General features: G+C 43.1%; 1 protein-coding gene and 1 long non-coding RNA gene across 2 annotated transcripts in view; one reads left to right on the top strand and one right to left on the bottom strand.

Moving 5' to 3' along the window:
• The window catches only part of LOC119927350, a 71,428-nt gene extending 50,673 nt beyond the window's left edge, over positions 1-20,755 (bottom strand). The window contains exon 1 of the long non-coding RNA XR_005450404.1: positions 20,723-20,755. This is a non-coding gene — a long non-coding RNA (uncharacterized LOC119927350). The remainder of the gene's footprint in view (positions 1-20,722) is intronic.
• The window catches only part of PAPPA (pappalysin 1), a 287,178-nt gene that overhangs the window by 76,298 nt on the left and 187,438 nt on the right, over positions 1-23,442 (top strand). The window contains exons 6-7 of the mRNA XM_038745960.1: positions 12,715-12,836; positions 20,566-21,067. Coding sequence (XP_038601888.1) covers positions 12,715-12,836; positions 20,566-21,067 — 624 coding nt within the window. The remainder of the gene's footprint in view (positions 1-12,714; positions 12,837-20,565; positions 21,068-23,442) is intronic.

Genomic DNA, 23,442 nt, shown 5'->3' with positions numbered 1-23,442 from the left:
TGGGAGTCAGGTGGCCATGGGTTCTAATCCTGGCTCTGCCGCTTGTCTGCTCTGTGACCTTGGGCATGTCACTTCCCTTCTCTGTGCCTCAGTGACCCCATCTGTAAAATAGGGAATTGAGACTGTGAGCCCCATGTGAGACAGGGGACTGTGTCAAAGAGGTTTTGCTCATGTCCACCCCAGCACTTAGTACAGTGCCTGGCACATAGTAAGTGCTTAACAAATGCCATTATTATTATTATTGGATCTTTGTGAAACTTCTCAAAGGGGAACAAAGTTCAGATTACTGCAGTGTTCTTATCTCTGTGAAGGCACACTGTTTGAGACTGTCCTTCACTGTGCCCTAAAACTTTTTGCTCTTCCCAATGCCTCCCAATCAGTTCACCATACAGCATCAACTTGGGCATCCTGCTATTGTCCATGTGCCAATTTTTCCTTTTCCAATTGTCCCAACTGAGGTGAAACAGTGCTTGACACACAATAAGCACTTAACAAGGGCCAGTTAAAAAATATAGGTAAACAGTACCCCAGAGACTTATTTATTCCTTAGAAAATGTTTCTCAATGTGACAAGTTCCTATTTAGATTTAGATTCTGTGCTTTATGTCAGTAATTTTCAATTTCCCTTCTAAGAGGTTTTCCACGTTGAAGAAATTTTAAGACTGGTCAACATATTACTTGGGTTGAGGACAGAGATCGTGTCTTACTCTTTGAACTCTCCCAAATGCTTAGTACATTGTTCTGCACACAGTCAGTAAGTGCTCAATAAACACCACTGATTGATTTCTTTGTTTTATGGAAAATGCTATGCAGACTATTTGCATTTCTGTATATTCCATTTATTAGGTGTCTGAATGTATACATGCACATTGCCATTTGGGGGTCATGGAATGAGGGGTGGCTGGGACCAGGGGACCCCCTACAAACCTCCACTGTGGAGAGTGGTGTAAAAGATGTAAATGGAAAGAAATGAGCTGAAGGAAAATCAGGCTTTACAGTGTTAACTCCCAGAAGTCAAGAGATGATTCAGGTCTCTGTGGGTTTCTGTTTACTATGAAAGCTTCTATTTTCTATGCACCACCCAACACCTGAATGGGTAACATTGCCCCTACCTCTGTGGCAGTCATTGAAATAGCTTCACTTTCCAGCCTGTTTTGAGAGCCATGCCGGCTGATTTTCCTAGGAGTTGGGTATGGGAAACCTCACATGACACTTAAAAATTGTCTTTCCAGTGGTCTGGAGATTTATTTATTTTTTCTGTGGTGATGAGATGTATCAGACTTTTGGTCAATTTTTGGCCTGTATTCCCTTTTTAAAAAAGAAGTTTTGTAAACCAAGTTTCCTGTATATGTATTCAATTTGTATTTCATAAGGCAGTTATTGTACATTAAATAAATACCATCTGACTGTTAAAAACATATTGGAGGGTTAATTGTTGTATAATGAGATATGTCTCTATTACATAGTTTCTTAAACCTCAATCAATATGCTTTTAATAACCCATAGTCAGTGGGTACTTAAATAACCTACAATAGCTATTCTGTTATAGCTAAAATTTCACAACAGAGTTATCATATGTTAAATTAATACTGACATTTTAGAAACATACCTAATGAAGGTTAACAACTAAGTAGTCCATACCTGATAGTTAAAAGAAGCATGTCCCTTAACTTAATAGAATGTTGAAAATAAATACCAATACATTAAGTACATTTCATATAAAAACGTAGTAAGTTGCAGTTCATATGTGTGGATTTATTAATCTTTGCAAATACTTTTAAAAATGGTAACTAAGCTCGTAAAAAATTGGTTTGGTCTCAAAACTTGCATCAGCTCTGTCTACATTAACAGTACTCCCCCTCCTAGATATTTTTGCTTCCTCCTACCTCTCATCCAGCGCTCAGAACAGTGCTTTGCACATAGTAAGCGCTTAATAAATGCCATCATTATTATTCATTCACTCATTCAATTGTATTTATTGAGCATTTACTGAGTGCAGAACACTGTACTAAGTGCTTGGGAAAGTACATTGCAACAATAAACAGTGACATTCCCTGCCACAAGAGCTTAAAATATATAAAGAGAGCTATCCATATTTGAAGATGAGGGTCAATTCCTGTCCTTGTGGGTGAGTGTGGCTGAAGCACTGTAGCCTAGCAGAAAGAGCGTGGGCCTGGATGGAAGTCAGAGGACCTTGGTTCTAATCCCAGCTCCACCTCTTGCCTGCTGGGTGACTCTGAGCAAGTCACTTAACTTCTCTGTGCTTCATTAAGCTTATTTTAAAAATGGGGATAAAATACCTGTTCTTCCTCATTCATTCAATCATTTTATTGAGTGCTTACTGTGTGCAGAGCCCTGTACTAAGCGCTTGGGAAGTACAAGTTGGCAACATATAGAGACGGTCCCTACCCAACAGTGGGCTCACAGTCTAGAAGGGGAAGACAGACAACAAAACAAAACATATTAACAAAATAAAATAAATAGAATAAATATGTACAAGTAAAATAGAGTAATAAATATGTACAAACATATATACATATATACAGGTGCTGTGGGGAGGGGAAGGAGGTAAGGCAGGGGGATGGGGAGGGGGAGGAGCAGGAGAGGAAGGAGGGGGCTCAGTCTGGGAAGGCCTCCTGGAGGAGGTGAGCTCTCAGTAGGGCTTTGAAGGGACGAAGAGAGCTAGCTTGGCAGATGTGCGGAGAGAGGGCATTCCAGGCCAGGGGGAGGATGTGGGCCGGGGGTCGATGGCGGGACAGGCGAGAACGAGGCACAGTGAGAAGGTTAGCAGCAGAGGAACGGAGGGTGTGGGCTGGGCTGTAGAAGGAGAGAAGGGAGGTGAGGTAGGAGGGGGCGAGGTGATGGAAAGCCTTGAAGCCAAGAGTGAGGAGTTTCTTCCTCCCCCTAGACCATAGGTCCCATGTGGAGCAGGGACACTGTCTGATCTGCCTGTATTGTATATGCTCCAGTGTTTAGTATAGTGCTTGGCAAGTAGAAAGTGCTTAACAAATACCAAACAATAAATTGAATTGAGAGTTTTCTATTTTCCGAACAACGTACTAAGCACTTGAGAGCGTACAATACAACAGAATTGGTAGACATTTTCCCCACCCATAAGGAGCTTACACTCTAGAGGACAATAAAGCCCCAAATGAGACAGGGACTGTGTCCAATTTGATTATTTTGTATTTACCCCATCACTTAATACAGCAACTGGCACATAGTAAGTGCTTTAAAAATTCCCTAAAAAATATTTGTGACACATCCTTTCTATGTGGTGTGAGCACAGAGGTAGTGCTGAGGCATTTGCTGTCTGAGGAGCTTGTCTATGTTTTTGAGGCTATCTCTTCATACTTGGATCTTTGTGAAACTTCTCAAAGGGAAACAAAGTTTAGATAACTGCAGTTTTCTTATCCCTGTGAAGGCACACTGTTTGAGACTGTTCTTCACTGTGCCCTAAAATTATTTTCTCTTCCCAATGCCTCCTGATCAGTTCACCATACAGCATCAATTTGGGCATCCTGCTATTGTCCATTTGCCAAACATGCCCTACTTGGCATAGTTTGTTTTGCAGAGACCAATGCCTCGATTCTGAAGTATGGTTGAATTTTAGGACATTATTGTTAGAAATCCTATCCCCAAATTAGGGGCTGAAGATGGCTAATGGATGATCGATTTATCAATTAATAGTATTTATTGATTCCTTACTGTCTTAATAAGAATAATAATGATAATAATAATAATAATGGTATTTGTTAAGTGCTTACTCTCTGCCAGACACTGTACTAAGCTCTGGGGTGTATACAAGCAAATTGGGTTGGACACAGTCCCTGTCCCACATAGTGCTCACAGCCTTAACCCCCATTTTACAGATGAGGGAACTGAGGCCCAGATCATTGAAGTGACTTGCCCAAGATCACACAGCAGACAAGTGGCAGAGCCGGGATTAGAACCCATGACTTTCTGAGTCCCAGGCCCATGCTCTATCCACTATGCAATGCTGCTTCCCAGAAGTCTTAGGTCTTTTACTTTAAGAGCAAGACCCATGTTTCCTGCCTTCAAGGGGCATATTGTCTAATTTGGGGAGACAGGCAAAATCTTAGTATAAATGGGAGCAGAAGGAAAATAAGGGATGCTGGTGAAATAACTCAAGAAACTGGATTCATTCATTCAGTCATATTAATTGAGCACTTTCTGTGTGCAGAGCACTGTACTAAGCACTTGTATAGTACAATTCAGCAACAAATAGAGACAATTCCTAAATATCATATCTAGATTAAGGTTGGATACCACTACAGGTTTGTAAATGATCAGTTTGACATGAAGTATGTCTAACTGCCACATAACACTATGGATGTCATGTTTTCTACTTGGTCTACTTGTGTGTTGTTAGCTAGGCCTCTAGCCTATAAGTTCGTCCTCTAGACTTTAAGCTTGTTGAGAGCATGGAACCTGTCTACCAACTCTGTTATATTGTACTCTCCCAAGGGTTTAGTACAGTGCTCTGTACACACTAAGCACTCAATAAATATGATTGATTGATAGTTCACTGCTACGGTAGACTACTTCAGTAAAAGCACTAAGTTCTGTGTTGCCAGTGAAAATCTCTGTGGCATATAAGGCTTTCCAGGTACTGGGTGGTTCATGAACTTCAGGCATACTGTCAGGCAATAGAACTGGACTGATTGCAAAGTGACTCATTATCACCTTTTTTTAATGCATGTTTCTCAAGAAAAGTCATAATAATAGTATTAGTTCATATAGCACATTTTATTTTTTCCAAATAAATCGATTAATCAATCAATGGTATTTATTGAACACTTACTGTATTCAGAGCACTGTACTAAATACTTCAGAGAGTACATTATAATAAAGTTGGTAGACACATTCCCTGTGCTCAAGGAGCTTACAATCTAGCAGAGGAGAAATTAAAGTAAATTAGAGCTAGGGAAAGCAGCCTTCACATCAGTATTCCTATTTTATCATTACAGCAGTGGCAGACATTGTCACCCTTGTTTTATAAGTAAGGACATTGAGGCCCCGAGAGGTATAATAATATTGGTGCCATTTACTATGTGCCAAGCCCTGGGTAGATACTAATTCATTCATTCAAACGTATTTATTGAGCACTTACTGTGTGCAGAGCACTGTACTAAGTGCTTGGCAAGTACAAGTTGGCGACATATAGAGATGGTCTGTGACCCCCAGTGTCTGATCCACAGGGGGCTCACAGTCTAAGAAGGAAAAAGAAAAAAAAATCCCCATTTTACAGGTGAGAAATCTGAAGCCAAGAAGAATGAGTGACTTCTCCAAAGCCACACAGCAGACAATTGAAGAAGCAGGCATTAGAACCTTGGTCTCCTGATTCTCAGTCCCATGCTCTTCCACTAGGCCATAATGGGAAAGTGATTTGCCTGTGGTCTCCCAGTAGGTTATTGACAAAATCTGGTATAGAACCCAATTCTTCTGACTCCTAGAATCACTCTTTTTCCATTACACCACTTTAGCTCACTCAGCCTCCAGTCATTAATATACAGTCATTCTTAGACTGTGTCAAAGATTTTCAAAGGTGCTCATAGCCTGTTGAATTGGAGTCAGCTCCAGCTTCCAGGTCTTCATTGCATCCTCAAGTATGATGGCAGAGGATAGGCTCAACAGGACTAAGCTAACCACCAAATCCTTCACTCCAAGTGGGATGGGGAAAGAGGCAGGTAGGGCATCTTCGACTTAGGTTCAACCAACCACACCATCATGAAATCCAATCAATGGGTAGTATGGAGCTTTCAAGATCTATATGTTCTGGAAGAATCTGTACAGGCACCTAAGGATTAAAAATTCCTTGCTTCTAGATTTCTTCCCAAATGCCATCAGATTGAGAAGCAGCGTGGCTCAGTGGAAAGAGCACGGGCTTTGGAGTCAGAGGTCATGGGTTTAAATCCCAGCTCTGCCAATTGCCAGCTGTGTGACTTTGAGCAAGTCACTTAACTTCTCTCTGCCTCAGTTACCTCATCTGTAAAATGGGGATTAAGGCTGTGAGCCCCCTGTGGGACAACCTGATCACCCTGTAACCTCCACAGCACTTAGAACAGTGCTTTGCACACAGTAAGCACTTAATAAATGCCATTATTATTATTATTATTATTATTATTATTATTATTATCAGATCCAGGAAAGAGACCCTCTTGTGATGGAAATAAAGGTGGTTGCATGTGTATTCTTCAGCAATGTTGTGGTAGTTTGCATGAGACCATGTAACTTCTTTAGAGAAGCAGCCTGGCTTAGTAGATAGAGCAAGGGCCTGGGAGTCAGAAGGATCTGGGTTCTAATCCTGCCTCTGCCACAAGTCTGCTGTGTGACCTTGGGCAAGTCACTTAACTTCTCCATGCCTCAGTTTCCTCATCTGTAAAATGGGAATAAGAGCATGAATCCCTTGTGGGACAGGGACTGGGTCCAACCTGATTAACTTGTATCTACCCCAGCACTTAGAACAGTAGTTGGCACATAGTAAGTGCTTAACTATTATCATGTAGTCCTTAGTTTGACAGTTGTCAACATATCCTTTCATCTCTTCAGCTTTGGTAACCCACCATTGATCAGAAATGTATCTGAGCTTGATGCTCATTGTTCATTATTTATTTTTATGGCTGTGTGGTGTATAATTTGATTAAATGGATTTTTCCAGGATCATCTAAAATAAAGTGGAATTTGCCTTAAGTGCCCATGATCATTTTAAATTCTTGTCAATATTTTTTTAAAAAACTCTCCTTCCTAGTGAGAGGAAATGAAAACATTTGTTTTTAATCTGGAGTAAGTGTTAACACTGCTGCTACTTAATGGGCTCTGTTCCCCGGGTGCTTATGAAGGCATGTCACAGGAATCACAAGGGTTTGACCAAGTTGGTGGACAAGTTCTGGATCACAACAAGAGACATTCTGGATATAGAGGAGGATAGTTAGTGGGTTAGATGGCCCATCCCCAATCTCTAAGATAGGCATTCTGGTGGGAAACCATACCTGACCCCAAGTCAATTTTTTTTTATGGCATTTATTAAGCAATTACTATGTGCAAAGCACTGTTCTAAGTGCTGGGGAGGTTACAAGGTGATCAAGTTGTCCCACGGGGGGCTCACAGTCTTAATCCCCATTTTACAGATGAGGGAACTGAGGCCCAGAGAAGTGAAGTGATTTGCCCAAAGTCACACAGCTGACAACTGGCGGAGCCGGGAGTTGAACCCATGACCTCTGACTCCAAAGCCCGTGCTGTTTCCAGTGAGCCATGCTGCTTCTCCAAGTCACTTCACTTTTCTGTGCTTCAGTTACCTCATCTGTAAAATGGGGATTGAGACTATGAGCCCCACGTGGGACAGGGACTGTCCAACCCAATTACCTTATGTCTATCCTAGTGCTTAGTACAGTTCCTGGCACATAGTAAGCACTTAACAAATAACACGATTATTGTAATTATCATTAACATTACCGAAACCAGGATCCTAGGATGGATGGATTTGGGTTGTTAATAATCCTGTACATGGCCTTGTGGGAGATCAGGGAGACTCATTCAGTTCTGTTCTCTTTCCTCCACCCATTGCTTAGCTCACTGATCTGTGCCTCAGTTACCTCAACTGTAAAATGGGGATAAGAGCATGAACACCATGTGGGACAGGAACCCCACCCCACCAGAGGAAATCCAGAACCGACTCATATCCCCAAAATCTTTTGGACTGGAATCTGCAGGGACTTGTGTGAATCTCTCTGAACAGAATCAGGCTGGACTGGTCCCAACCCAAACCTTCAGGGCTTGGAAGAAACTAGACCTGCCTTGGACTTGCAGGGGCTAACTGGTGACCACAACTCACATTCCTCAGCTCTTCACTCATGCTCCTCTCCTAGCCTGGAACTCTCTTCCCCTCTTAAATCTGCCAGAACTATCTTCAAAATAGCCTGATGTCATGGAAAGAGCTTGGGCCTGGGAGTCAGAGGCTCTGGGTTCCAAATCATCCCAGATCTACCCCCTGCCTGCTGTGTGACCTTGGGCAAGTCCCTTAACTTCACTGTGCCTCAGTTTCCTCATCCTAAAGTGGAGATCTATTCTGCCTCCTACTAAGACTGTGAGCCCCATGTGGAACAGGGACTGTGCCCTTCCTGATTATCTACCCCATAGTTTAGCACAGTGCTTGGCATATAGTAAGTACTTAACTAATAGCACAATCATGATGCTGTCTAAGACTCCTAAAGTTCCACCTCCTCCAAAAGGCCTTCCCCCATTTATTCCCCAAATCCCAAGTTGCATCAAATCAACATTCACCCTTAACAGTTATTCCCATCATCAGCCGCAGGCATAGGAGGGAGAACACAGGCCTGGGAGTCAGAGAACCTGGGTTTTAATCCCAGTTCCACTACTTGCCAGCTGTGTGACCTTGGACATGCCGCTAAGTTTTTGTGGGCCTCAGGAAGGAAACTGAAAAGGGAATTCAGTGCCTGTTCTTTGTCATTGTTGTTGCTGCTTTTTTATAGTGTTTGTTAAGCGTTTACTATGTACCAGACACTATACTAATCAGTTGGATATGGGGTTCACAGTCTTAATCTCCATTTTACAGATGAGGTAACTGAGGCCCAGATAAATTAAGTGACTTGCGAAAGATCAAACAACAGACAAGTGCCAGAATTGGAATTAGAACCCAGGTCCTCTGACTTCCAGGCCTAAGCTCTCTAGGCACACTGCTTTCCCATAGGCCACACTGCTTCTCGTGACTCTGTTCTCCTGTCTACTTAGACTGTGAGCCTATATGGGGCAGGGATTGTGTCCAACCTGATTACCATGTATCTTCCCAGCACTTAGTATAGTTCTTGGCACATAGTAAGTACTTAACGAATATCACAGTTATACATAAAATTATTCAGCTAGTTCAAATCGATATACTCCTTTCTCCTGATCCCACAGTTTGTAAATAGTTTTTGTCTCTCTGAATTCCCCATTAAATTGTAAACTCATTGAGGACAGGAAACATGAATTTTGCTTCTTTTATACTCTCCTAAACCCTTAGTACAGTGTCTTGCACCCGGAAGGTGCTCAATAAATACCATTGATTGATTAATATTTGTTGGTTTGTAACCTGGCTACTCTTAGTGCCCTGCGCCCAGGTCTCAATGGAACATCAGCAATAGAATAGGAGCAAGGGACAGTTAGGTGGTCAAGCCAGTTGGGGGTCCACTTAGTATTTTACAGCTGCAAGGAACACCACGCCCCTCTAGTGGCTAAAATAGTCAGGGCACCGCCTTTTGCGTAGACCAAGGACCTCATCTAAATAGATGTCCTAGGATTCTTCCAGCAGTTTGAACAGCACATCACAAAGTAAGTGCCTAGTCTATGCTATTGGTGAATAGCATTGATTGACCGCCCTATATGTGGTGGCTTTGATTAGGAATGGAACGAAGCACTTGAGAAATTCAGGTTCATTCATTCCTGGCTTTTTCTTTTCCTTGGATAGATGGAATTGAACTAGTCAGTTCTCTTTTCTGACTCTCTGCAATGATAAAAAGATTTGGATTTCCAAGATAGCAGGGGTTCATTGATATTAAATATCCATGAGCCTGTCCCCATGGATGAACTTTATAAAGGAAGAAATCTTCCAATTTAAAGCTGTCCTATACTGTCTTGTCACTGGCCATCAAAATCTCATAAATTGCTATATTTGTGAGCAAACTAAAATAGTGTTTCTGAATCCAGAGCTGCTGCCATTCTCAGGACTTCTGGCAATCAGAATGGGAAATCCCAATTAGGAGGATCAAAACATGCTCATAGCCTAACTATGGGAGAAAGAGAAAGAAGGAAATGGCCAATACTGTGTAAAATCTGGCCAACCGCTGTCTCCATAGCTTTTGCAATCTTGTGGTCATCACTCAGCTATTCATGTGGCCGTGGGTTGATATGCATGGGCTGCAGTCTGAGGACTGTGGTCAGGGCTTGCAAGTTATGCAGTAAGCAACTAATCAGAAATCTGAAAAATGTGAAAATAGCACTCAGTCAAATGTCTACTGATTTTATGATATCCATTGTGACTACTTTCCTTGGGCTGACATGGGAACCCATGTCATCCTAAGCCATCTCAGCATGCCTTTCTGATATTACTGATATTATCTTGTTTTCTTGGGGACAACAAAGCCATATGTCAAAAACACTGCTCAAATGAAACTAGGATAAACTAGCTCTTATATCCAGAGAAGTTGTGTGGGCAGGCATTGTCTCAGGGCAAAACTTGGCTCCTTGTAACGTCATGGTTGCTGCAGAGGTTGAAAAATGGGGACCACAGGGAAGATGAGTAGGGAATGAAAATTACTTCCACTTCAACTCACTAAAATAGATGATTAGTTTGTTAATGACAGCAATGGCTGTTGATGCTGATGTCCTCTTCTCAGTCCCTACTGATAGGTGCCTCAGGAAGATGTGAAGAGCCTAATGTAGGCTAGGAGGTTTGGGATGGTGTGGGGAGATTTCGTCCCACTGTTTTTCCTGCATGTGTTGCTTTAAAATCCACTGCAAGTGCTTAGTACAGTGCTCTCACCCAGTAAACTCTCAATGAATATCATGGTTTGATTGATGGGGGCAATACTGGAGGTGCTTTGGGGAATTGGTGTGCTGCACTGATGTCTTCCTGCTCCCAGCTCAAAGTTCTGCAAGCCCTTCATCCACCACTGTTTGTGTTCTGACCCTTCTGCTCTGGGTTATCTCTGTCGAGCTTGAGCATGACGTGTGGACTGCAATAAACCGTATAGACTTATCCCTCAAAGCTGAGTTTGCGGGGGGCAGCAAGTGGCTTTGCAAACTCTGAGCAGAATCAAGCTTCCCTCTCCTCTCAGACACTCTGGCATGGCTAAGAGACTAATGGGTGTAGGGAAGAGCAATGCTCCACTGCTGAATGCCTGCAGATGAGTCCCCTCCTCGAACTATCCTCTCAGTAGAGCAGCACCACAGTTTTTTTCCACCATGGCAGCCTATTATGAAATTGTATAGCTGCTATTCTATGATTTGAAAGAAAAAGGAGTCCTAATTATTGGAAATTTGGCTGCCCTGGTGCTGTCCTCATCCAACATGCTTTCTGACTGCTGGAGTCTCTTCGGGAAGAATCTTCAGAAGCACTGTCAGGGAGAAGGTACTTTCCACTCTCCCCCAACCTCCTCTGTCCAAGGATATGAGCAGGAAAAAGGTCATTCAGCTGCTTGGCTTAAGAACCTGCATGCTAATTCCTCATACTTTTCCAGCCTCGGTTTCCATCTCCTTGCCTGGGTTTGCACAGAGTTCTTGGTTTTGTATCAAGAATAGAAAAGGATTTCCCCCTGGCTCTCTCCTAAGGTAATTACCCCTGGAGAATAAGCAGGATCACTGAGGCTTTAGTGGCAAATGAGAGATTGATTGAATCCAGACAGCAAAAGGCACAGAGCCACTGAAATATTCCACCCAATCCTGGACTGTCAGATTCTGTCTCAGTTCAAGAAGAGGATTCTCCTGGCCCTCGGTGGGCTTGGACCTCCCCTGAAAAAGTTGGTACCTAAATTTTAGATTTAATTGTTCATTAGTAACAACCTTCAATTCTGTGCAAGCACCCTTGGAAACTAGTCATCACCCATTCACCAAGAAATGCATTTTAGAGCTGTCATCCATGTGCTTTCTGTGTTTGGGGGACTGGAGCTGGGAGAAGGAAGAAGGGAAATCTGACTTCATGAAAAATTTTCCCATTAATCTCAATGAAAAGGACCCCAAAAAGAAGTGTGGAGTTTACAGTTTTTCCCTCCATGCCAGACACTCCTGGATAAGGAAAATACTAAGGGAGCCAAGTTTCCACCAATAGGGGTCTTTTTTCAGTTAAATGGCTTAATAGTTTCATCCTATCCTTCTGTAGTGGGGAAAAAACGTTGTAAAGCAGTTGTTTAGGCCCAGTAGAAAGACACATGTACACACACCTCTGTTAAACCAGGATGCGCAGGGCTCATGATGAGGAGCATGTTCAGAAGATTTCCTAGGAAGAAAAGCTGAGACCAGTACAATTTGTTGCCAAGAGGCCTTTGTCTTGAGGTCCTAAAATGGAAAAATAACCAACCCTGGGTCACCTGCCTCACTATATCCCTTGTTCCTTTCTGCTTTAGGGGGTAAGGGAAAGAAAGCATATAATCATCAAAGGAAAATCCAATTCTCCATGTACTTATAATAAGAAAAATATTAATATTAATAATAATAATGATAGTGCTAAGCACTGAGATAAATAAAAGATTGCCAAATCATACACAGTCCCTGGCCCAGACATATCTCAGTCTAAATAGGACAAAGAACAAGTTGTTCATTCCACTTTACAGATGAGGAAACTGAAGCCTAGAGAGGTTAAGTGATTTTCTTAGAGTCACCCAGCAGTCACATGGCAGAACCAGGATTAGCACCCAGTTCTCCCAATTCCCAGTCTTGTTGTCTTTCCACTAAGTCATGCTGCCAACATTAGTATATTAGCCCACCCTGCGACTAGCAGATACATCTAGATCCCAGCTCCATCCTTTCAGGACAGTCATCCCCAAGGACCATTACTAAAAGAGGTTTTTTACTTATTCTTCAAGGAAAGGGGGTGAAGTGGAACTGTGTTTCAAGTGTCATGACCTTTTGCATAGTTGGGTAAGCAGCCCACTCAAATGTTACTAAGTTGGTATGTTTTCCTGTTTTCCTGACTTCCTAGAGAAGTGGGATCAGCATGTGACCATTGTCTGGAAGGAAGAGTCCTGGTTCAGTATGCCTTCAATGCCTCATCACCCATGCCATGTGATCCTTCAGGGCACTGGAGCCCACGAGAAGCTGAAGGTAAGACAGAAGGGGCAATGCCAAGAAGCTAAAAGATGAGAGAAGGACATTTCGGCTCACTCCAAAATGGGATCCACAGGGTAGGAGAAAATCCACAGGAAGAGCAAACAGTACTATTGTATTGTACTTTCCCAAGAGCTTAGTACACAGTAAGCACTCATTTAATACCACTGACTGGTAACAGGAAGCACATGTTGGCCAGAGAAAGTGAATTGCCAATTTCTTGAGCATGATGACCCACCATCATCATGGAAATAACCCTAATTGCGGTCAGGAAAGAAGGGATCCAGAGGTTGTTTGGGTACAGCATCCAGGATCTCAGGGTCTCTATGGTTCTCAGGCTGTGAGCTCATTGTGGGCAAGGAATGTGTCTACCAACTCTGTTGTATTTTGCTGCCCCAAGCACTTAGTACAGGGATCTGTCCACAATAAATACTCCATAAATATAGTTGATTGATTAAAAAGACTCTTTCCAAAGTGGTCCAACCATCATTATCCCAACAAGGGGATCCTATTCCAGCTATTCCACAGTTGGCCCCTATCCCATCATGCCCAAGTGTCAGGGATCTATAATTGGTTATCTCTTAAGGAATCTTAAAATGGATTGAGAGATTAACTCAGGACCTCTAAACAAAGCCTTCTGGAATGGGAGAAATTATAAAGAGATTCACTGGATCAGGTTTACATTAACCGCTTGATAGTGCGGGTGTTCTTTATAACCCAGAAGAACTGAATCGAATCATTAGTTTTTTCCTCTGGAGTTACATGAATTTAATTTTGCCAAACCAGGAAAAGATGGGATTTTAATTATCTTCATTCTTTAGTGCATCCTATTTGAGGACTTGAATTCTGGTCAGTTCTGTCAATTTTGATACTCTTGAAAAAATAAACTTTTCCAAGAAACAGCATTGTTATTTGCTTCTCTGATTATCCATTTAAGAGATGGATAACTTAGTTTTTGCCTTTCAGAACTTAACGTCTAACATAAAACCATGTCTACAAACTCTATTGAATGGTACTCCATTGGCCCAGTGGAAAGAGCCCGGGCTTGAAAGCCAGAGGACCTGGGTTCTAATCCCAGCTCCACCACTTGTCTGCTGTGTGACCTTGGGCAAGTCACTTAACTTCTCTGTGCCTCAGTTCCCTCATCTGCCCAATGGGGATTCAATACCTATTCTCCCATCTAACTTAGACTATGGGACTTAATTATCTTGTATCTACTGCAGCACTTAGTAGAGTGATTAGCACATAATGAGCACTTTACAAATACAAAAATTATTATTATTACTCTCCCCACTCAGAGTACAGTGCTGTACACAAAGTAAGTGCTCAGTGAAAATTACTGATTGATTGACATAAAGTATCTGGATTAATCTGGGTATAGATTAGTGAAAAAAGTTGGATATTTCAGTGCTACTAATTATAGTTTAATCTCATCAACCCAGACATCGAGGCCAAAGATATACTTTTGCTTGAAATATTTGGATGTGAGGCTAAGGTGCATTTTGGATCCTGGCATTATCTGGATAAATTGCATGTGTCAATCCTGTCAATAAAGAGAGAGAAATACAGCCAGGTCCCTTGTATACCTATCCTTTGCCACATCCTCTAAATTGTACTAGTGTGAGGGAAGAAGGGGTGGCAAAGTCACCCCTTAGAGAAGCAGCATGGCTTAGTGGGAAGACCCCGGACTTGGGAGTCAGAGGTTCTAATCCCAGATCCACCGCTTGTCAGCTGTATGACTTTGGGCTAGTCACTTAACTTCTCTGTGCCTCAGTTACCTCATCTGTAAAATGGGGATTGACTGCGAGGTCTACGGGGGACAACATGATTACCTTGTATCAACCCCAGTGCTCAGAATAGTGTTTGGCACATAGTAAATGCTTTAACAAATATCATAATTATTATTATTAAATGTCCTATATGTGGAAAGAGAAATGGGAGTTGAAAACGTCTGGGGGTGGTAAGGACAGCAGGGAGAGTGGTGAAGGAAGGAGTGAGAACACCATCTAACACAGAGTGAAGAGAACCAGCTAAGCTTAATATTTCAAAGTCATACTTTCTGGTATGATCTAAAGGTCTGATTGTCTTGGTTGGTGAAATTTCCAGTTTCACCTTCCCCCTGATTACTCAGCTTCTGTCATGCTGACTTACGAGAAAGCAGGAAGCTGGGCGGAATGAAACAAATCCCTTGTCTAGTCTCACTGGTACTCTCACCAGTGACCAGTTCCAACTGCCTGGCCCCAGACGTTAAAATGGAGTCCCAAGGAAAGGAATGGGAGTCCATCCACATCCCAGGAATGAAACAGTCACTGTTTGATGTAAAGTTTGAGATCCAATTACCTTTATCTCATAGCTGCAGATGTCATTAATGAACATAAAATTATCCAAACCTTTCTGATCCTATCCATAATGGTATTCATTTAAAGAAATTAGGAAAATATGAGCCAAAGAGAATGACGTGAGGAATTCATTTGTCAGGCTATCGGAGCCCAGATCTCCAAGGGATATGCTTCATGAAAAGTGACCCACCCTAGGCAGAAATTCTGGTTATGCCTAAATAGCCAGTCAGTGGAGCCCATTCCTCACAAGAAGCTAATGCACATGCTAAATGGGTCCTTAAAAAAACTTCCCAATTAGAAGTAGTTAGGGTATTGGCTATCAATTATTCTATTCTAACTACTAGGTCAGGGAGCTGACTGCTTTGCTTTGGTGGGGCAGAAAATGTTGCAGTGACACCTCTTGGACACTAGTAAGCAGCGTTTCCCTCTCACCAGAAAAAGAAAAGATATGGAATATCAATTTGGGAAATGATGAGCCTCACCTTTCTTCATCCACAATATTGTCTTTGTGCTTTTCCAAGAAACTGGACTGTACTTCATGCTGTGCATTTTGGACCATTTTTCAAAGATGCAGCCTGCTATGTCTAACTGCTAAGGGCTGTCTAATTGTCAAGGGCCGGTCAATATCCCCACGCACTAACGAAAGGAGGTAGAAGTTTGTATATTGCTGAGGATGGTTCCATGACAGCCTACTTAGACTGTCAGCGCCATGCTGGCCAAGGACTGTGATTAGCTTGTATCTGCCCCAGAGCTTAGACCACATAGTAAGCAGTCAGAAAATACCAAAATAAAATACAAAATAAGCCTGGCAACTTTTACTTACACACACACACACACACACACACACACATACACTCTCTCTCTCTCTCTCTCTCTCTCTCTCTCTCTCTCTCTCTCTTTCTTTCTCTCTCTCTCTCATTCCATGTCATGATTCCACCTGTTGTCCAGGTTAGCCTTTTCATTTCTGTCATGCCTCTCTGTCATTGTTCTTTCAACCTCCAGTCTGAGGCCCTTTGCCTCCCTTCGTGACACCACCTAAGATTCGCCCCCTTTCAGCCCCTGCAGCTCCTTTGCATAAGCATCTCCCTAAGCACCCCACAATGCCAGCTCAATTGCCCATAAAGGATTCCTGCCCCGTGAAGTGTTTTTTTTTTTTTTCAGGTTGTTCCACTGTGATCATCCCATTCATTCCCTTTCCTTCAGACCCATTACAGCCTGGCCCCTGCCTGGGACCCCCAAATCCTAGAGTAATGGAATAGGATCAGAAGGACATCTTGGAGGGGTTCAGTGCCACCTCTCCTACGAATCAAGCCTCAGTCCATCCTGTCCCCGCTATCCAGTGACTCTGGGGTCCTGGGTGGAGGAAGCTAAAAGAGAACTGGGTAGCATGGAGTGGCTGCATGGTGCAGCAGGATGTGGTTAAAAAAGAATTCTGCTTGGCATTTTCAGGTTATGGGATGTTGGACTTGCCTGGTGGGAGAGGTAGGGCTGGAGGAAGCATAGCCATGGAAGTTCCAAAAAGCCACAGGGAGAATAGGATGAGAGGGTTTGGGAGGACAAGGAGCCTGGGGTTGGGGGAAGGAGGGGAAAAATGCAAGTAAAGAAAACTAAATAAATAAAATGACCTATCTAGGTAGTGGTTGGAGAGGGTCAAATAGATTCAACACAAAGTGATACACACTCATCTAGCACTCATCTCCAGAGACAGTGGGTCATCATTGGTATTTAACAATAATAATAATAATAATAATAATAATAATAGCAGTATTTGTTAAGCACTTACTGTGTGCCAAGCACTGTTCTAATCATTAGGGTAGATACAAGGTAATCAGGTTGTCCCATGTGGGGCTTACAGTCTTAATCCCCATTTTAGAGATGAGGTAACTGAGGCACAGAGTAGTTCTAACAAAAACAAAACATATAGACAGGTGTCAAAATCATCAGAAAAAATAGAATTAAAGCTATATGCACATCATTAACAAAATGAATAGTAAATATGTACAAGTAAAATAAATTGAGTAATAAATCTGTACAAATATATACAAGTGCTGTGGGGAAGGAAAGGATGTAGGGCAGAGGCGGGGGATGGTGAGGAGGAGAGGAAAATGGGGGCTCAGTCTGGGAAGGCCTCCTGGAAGAGGTGAGCTCTCAGTAGGGCTTTGAAGGGAGGAAGAGAGCTAGCTTGGCGGTTGTGTGGAGGGAGGGCATTCCAGGCCAGGGGGATGATGTGGGCCGGGGGTCGACGGCAGGACAGGTGAGAACGAGGCACGGTGAGGAGATTAGCGGCAGAGGAGTGGAGGGTGCAGGCTGGGCTGTAGAAGCAGAGAAGGGAGGTGAGGTAGGAGGCAGCAAGGTGATGGACAGCCTTGAAGCCGAGAGTGAGGAGTTTTTGCTTGATTGACAGGCAGCCACTGGAGATTTTTGAGCACTGTACTAAGCACTTGAAAGAGTACTATCCAACAAAGTTGGGAGACACATTCCCTGCCCGTAACGAGTTTACAGTCTAGAGGGTAATGTAATATATGACCCATTAAACTCAGCATCTACCTTTGATGTCCTGCTAATTCCTTCATGGGTCAAAAGGGTACCAGGCCTGGCAACCATTTTTGGAGAATTTATCCAGTGAATTCTGGAAAGATTACCAAAAAAAAGAGCAAGTGAAAACTATCTATGTAGAATTATAGGATTATTACCTCCAGATTTCCCAGGGTCTTAATAATAATAATAATAATGGTATTTGTTGAGCACTTATTATGTGCCAAGCACTGTTCTAATCCCTGGGGTAGGTACAAGGTAATCAGGTTGTCCCATGTGAGGCTCACAGTCTTAATCCCCATTTTACAGATGAGGTAACTGAGGCATAGAGAAGTTAAGTGACTTGCCCAGAGTCACACAGCTGACAAGTGGGAAAGTTGGGATTGGAACCCACAACCTCTGTCTCCCAAGCCCATGCTCTTTCCACTAAGCCACGCTGCTTGGTGTAAATGACCAGTGACCAGAAGTTTCCACTTTGTACCTTACCCCTACAGTAAGGCCATAGGAAACATTTAACAAATATCACATTTATAACCATGACTTTATTATTGTCATTACAGGAGGGGCTGAAGGAATGCTTTAATTGGAGGTGTTGAAATAATGTGTACTTGATGCTGTGGTCCTATTGGTTTAATTATGCATGGCTTGAATGAATTTTGTGAGAAGTACAATGGCCTAGTGGATAAAGCATGGGCCTGAAAGCCAGAGGACCTGGATTCTTATCCACACTTATCTGCTGTGTGACCTTGGCCAAGTCACTCAACTTCTCTGTGCCTTAGTTCCCTCCTCTGCAAAATGGGAATTCAGTACCTATTCTCCTTTCTATTTAAACTGTGAACCCCATGTGGGACCTTCCAGTGCTTAGTATCATTCTTGGGAAATAAATATTATTATTATTTATTATTATTATTATTACTATAATATTATTGTTATTTTTATAATGAATTGGCCATTGTCAGCTTAAACCAGAACAAAACTACTTGTCAGAAATACAGAGTGGAAATTAACATTCTAGCTCACTATAAGGTGCTCCCTGAACCAGTGCTCCCTGAAACGGCAATATTTGCAGTTTTCTTGCCTGGAAATTGTAGTCTGATCAACTTAACTCTATGGCTGGTAATTTCCCAGCTTCCTTCAACTGGTATTTTGGGATCCAGTCCACAAGGGACTTGCTCTCTCTTCTCATCTAATGAGCTTCCCTTCTGCTCACCTCTGTAATCCTTTCCTTCGCTTGGTCTGTCTGCTTCCTTCACCCCTGACCTCAATATTTCTTCTTTGCTGTCCTCTTTATCTCTATCTCTTTTCTATGCTTGGTCCACTCTCTGAGTAAAAGAACATAGGAGCATGAATTACAACATTCCTGGGTCAAAACAATGGTGCATCCAGTTCAATAGTCTGTCTCCTAGGGTGGCAACAGGATGCTGAGAGGATTTGTGTGATGGTTAACTTCCTGCATATCCAGCCTCATTTTTAAGGATGAGACATCGAACATGCCTAACTTTTCCTCTTCACTCTCTGACCTTTAAAGAAAATAATAAATGTACTTACTGACATTGGAGTAAGGGGAAGAAGAATGAATTTATTCCTTATACTTGATTCAATTTTTCCACCCAACAAATTGTTTTTCTGTGAGCAGGATGTTTTGGAACATGTAGAGTGACTTTTCCTGAACAATAATTTGGAAGAAAACTATGGACATATTGAACAGTCACCAATGAATCTCAATTTCCTGCTGTGTGCCTTCTCCATCTATTTCTTTCTTTGCTTTTTGTACAAGGACAGTTAGAGAAAGTCCTCTGATGATAAATCTCTTGGTGTCTAGATCGTGTTCAGTGGTCCTCCAAAAGTACGAAGAGGGAGGAAGGGATGCACTTATTCATTTAGTATTATTTATTTAACAGGATATTGAGCAAAGAAAAATTACAACTGATTATCCCCAAGCATTTCTTAATATTGAGGTCAACTGGACTGTGTAATGTTCTCCCAAAGGAAACAGTGGAAGGAAGCCTCCATATCTCAGTCAGACTGGACAGAGACCAAGGGAACATGATCGCAGGGGACAGCTACAGATGGGAAAGAGAAGGTTGAAGAAGATGTATAATGAATCCATTCCAGCTTGAATGTTCATCATTCTGGGCATAGGTTTCTCCTGAGATTTCCACCAAAAGACCTGTTTTGTTCTCTAGTGCTCCACTGCTAAAATATCTCTCTTCCCCTTCTGGTACACTGAAATTGCATTCAGAGGCCACTATCATCTAAAAAAATCCTGTAGGGGGAATCAAGAGTCTTTAGCTACACTTTCCGTTGGGACCCTTCCATGGCTGTTCCTGTCCTATTCCTGCTCTTCCAGAATAGAAACCTCTCAGCTTCAGCTGAGCTTCCAGGAAGATTTCAAACCAGGGCTCTGTGGGGAGGGAGAGAGTGTGGGGAAGGTTTGACCATTCATCAGGTTGAGTCATAGACTTTGATGAGGTGCAGGATTTTTATCACAATGAATGGTGACTCATCCATAGTGTATTTTTTGAGTGCGGGTTGCTGGAGGGAGGGAGGGAGGGGTGCAGAGGACCGATTTTCAAGGACAGGAAAAGGCTCTCCACCTTTCTCCCTCCTCCATCCTCTAGAGTTGGGTGGGTAATTCACTTCTGGGAACCTCAGAAAGTTCTGGGAACTCTGGGCCCTGAGCCAATCCATAGGGCATCTGCATTCATCTGCTTCCCAGCCTCATTGTCTCTCTCTCTCTCTCTCTCTCTTTCTTGTTCTCTCTCTCTTGTTCTCTCTCTCTCTCTCTCTCCCTCTCTCTCTCCCTCTCTTTTTCTCTCTCTCTCCCCCCCCGCCCCACTTCCCCCCATCAGGCCACCCAGATGTGGAGCAGCCTTGCAAATCCAGCGTTCGGACTTGGAGTCCGAATTCCGCCGTCAACCCGCACACAGTGCCCCCAGCCTGCCCAGAGCCTCAGGGCTGCTACCTGGAGTTGGAATTCCACTACCCCTTGATCCCCGAGTCTCTCACCATCTGGGTGACATTCATCTCTTCAGACTGGGACACCATTGGGGCCGTGAACGACATCAAACTGCTGATGGTCAGTGGGAGAAACCTTTCCCTGGGGCCCCAGAATGTCTTCTGTGACATCCCGTTGACCATCAGGCTCCAGAACGTAGGAGAGGAAGTGCATGGCATCCAGATCTACACCCTGGATGAGCACCTGGAGATTGATGCCGCCATGCTGAGCTCGGTCCCGGACAGCCCACTGTGCACAACCTGCAAGCCCATCAAATACAAGGTCCTGCGAGAGCCGCCTTTCGCAACCGGCACACCATTCATCATTTCAAACCTTAACAGGAGATATGTAGACACGTAAGTTCTTGCTCTAGCGGATGACATATGGAGTGGAGTGGGTGGGGGCAGAGGGATAGGAAAAGGGGAAGGGTCTGGGGACTCTCAAGAAACAGAGCACTAATGGACTTGCGAATCACATTCCTGATAGCGACTTGCAGAATCCTTTATCACACTACAGGAAGGAGAATCTGTTGTCCATCTTCAAAGGAGGGAGGGAGAAATACTCCTCCCACTGTGCTGATTATAAGAAAAAACAGAAATCCTGTTCTGACAGGTTAATGTTTCTATATCTAGGCACCACTTTCACTCCTGATGGTTTTCCTGTTTCCCTAGCTAGCACTTTGGATTGCTTTAATCATTTTTCCAACTCTAATGTACATATCTGTAATTTACATATTTATATTAATATCTGCCTCCCCCTCTAGACTGTAAGCTTGTTGTGGACAGGGAATGTGTCTGTTATATTGTTGTATTGTACTCTCCCAAGCACGAACAGGTTAGCTCAGAGAAGCAGCATGGCTCAGTAGATAGAGCACAGGCCTGGGAGTCAGAAGGACCTGGATTCTAATTCTGGCTCTGCCTCGTGTCCGCTGTGTGACCTTGAGCAAGTCACTTAACTTCTCTATACCTCTGTAACCTCATCTGTAAAAAAATGGGGATTAAGAATGTGAGCCCAATGCAGGACAGGGACTGTTTCCAACCTGATTAACTTGTGTCTACCCCAGCACTCACAACAGTGCTCCACACATAGTAAGTGCTTAAGAAGTACCATTATTATTTTTATTAGTACAGTGCTCTGCACACAGTAAGCCCTCAATAAATACAATTGACAGACTGTCCGACTGTTCTCCTCCCAAATCCTGAAGTCTTCTCCAGGAAGCTGCTGGGCGCTATCAAGTCAGTCAGTCAGTCAACTGTATTTACTAAGTTCTTACTGTGTGCAGACCACTGTACTAAACACTAGGGAGAGTACAATATAACAATAAACAGACACATTCCCTGCTCACAGCGAGTAGCAGCTATGGTGCTCAGCAAGGGAGGGCAGTTCTTAGCCAAATGGAGAGGAAATTATAAGCCAGAGATAGAGTTCATCACTTGAGACAATTGGTCTAGAAGGTTCCATGTCAGCTAGGTGGAAATTGCTTCTTGTAAAAGTGATTAGTGTTGGATCTACACTTTAGCAAATTGACTAAAGAAGCATCTGCATGCTGTCTGCCCTAGCCCAGGCCTGGGTGCTCCTGCAAACTGCCAGCAGCGACAGCAGAGAGGGAGGGAGACTTTGGGATTCTTCCCATCACCCTGATGCTCTGCTTCCACCAATTAGGATGGTGGTAAGAGTTCACAGGGTGGGGGCTCTCCTGTGGTGGGGGTAATGGTGGAATACAGAGAGGTGTTTTCTTCCTGGAAGAAAGGTGATGAGAAGCAACATGGCCTAATGGAAAGAGCATGAGCCTGGGAGTCAGAGGACCTGGGTTCTATCCACCACTTTGCTGTGTGATCTTGGGCAAGTCACTTAACTTCCATGTGCCTCAGTTTCCTCACCTGTAAAATGGAGATTAAATCCTACTCCCTCTTACCTATACTGGGACTGAAACTGTGTCTAATGTGATTGTCTTGAAACTACCCCAGCACTTAGAACAGTGCTTGGCACCTAGTAAGCAGGTAGCAAAGACCATTATTATTATTATTATTATGGAATACATATGAGGATGGGGCACACTAGCTTACATAGTTTCATAGATACAGAGAAGAATATACAACTACTGAGGCTCCTAGATAAACCAAATTATGTACTCTGGCTGGGAACTGTGTGGATGAGCTTCGTTCTTGCCACTTCTTCTACAAACGGGGCAGTGCTCAGAACCTAGCTCTCTGGGAAGAAAAGAGCAGACTTATTGGGCATCTCTTCTCAAAACTACCTCCTACCAGGACTCAGAAATACCCTCAGGACTGTTAATCCCTTGCCACCTTGTAAACGGAGCTCTCAAAAATCTCTACCTCATTCATTCATTCAATCATATTTATTGAGCGCTTACTGTGTGCAGAGCACTGTACTAAGCACTTGGGAAGTACAAGTTGGCAACATATAGAGATGGTCCCTACCCAACAGCGGGCTCACAGTCTAGAAGGGGGAGACAGACAACAAAACAAAACGTATTAACAAAATAAAATAAATAGAATATTTATAATATAATATAATAAATATGTACGAGTAAAATAGAGTAATAAATCTGTACAAACATATATACAGGTGCTGTGGGGAGGGGAAGGAGGTAGGGTGGGGGGATGGGGAGGGGGAGAGGAAGTAGGGGGCCCAGTCTGGTAAGGCCTCCTGGAGGAGGTAAGCTCTCAGTAGGGCTTTGAAAGGAGGAAGAGAGCTAGCTTGGTGGATG

Source organism: Tachyglossus aculeatus, chromosome 4 (genome assembly GCF_015852505.1).
Source record: "Tachyglossus aculeatus isolate mTacAcu1 chromosome 4, mTacAcu1.pri, whole genome shotgun sequence".
Classification (NCBI taxonomy): domain Eukaryota; kingdom Metazoa; phylum Chordata; class Mammalia; order Monotremata; family Tachyglossidae; genus Tachyglossus; species Tachyglossus aculeatus.
This window is presented reverse-complemented; position numbering and strand designations above follow the sequence as displayed.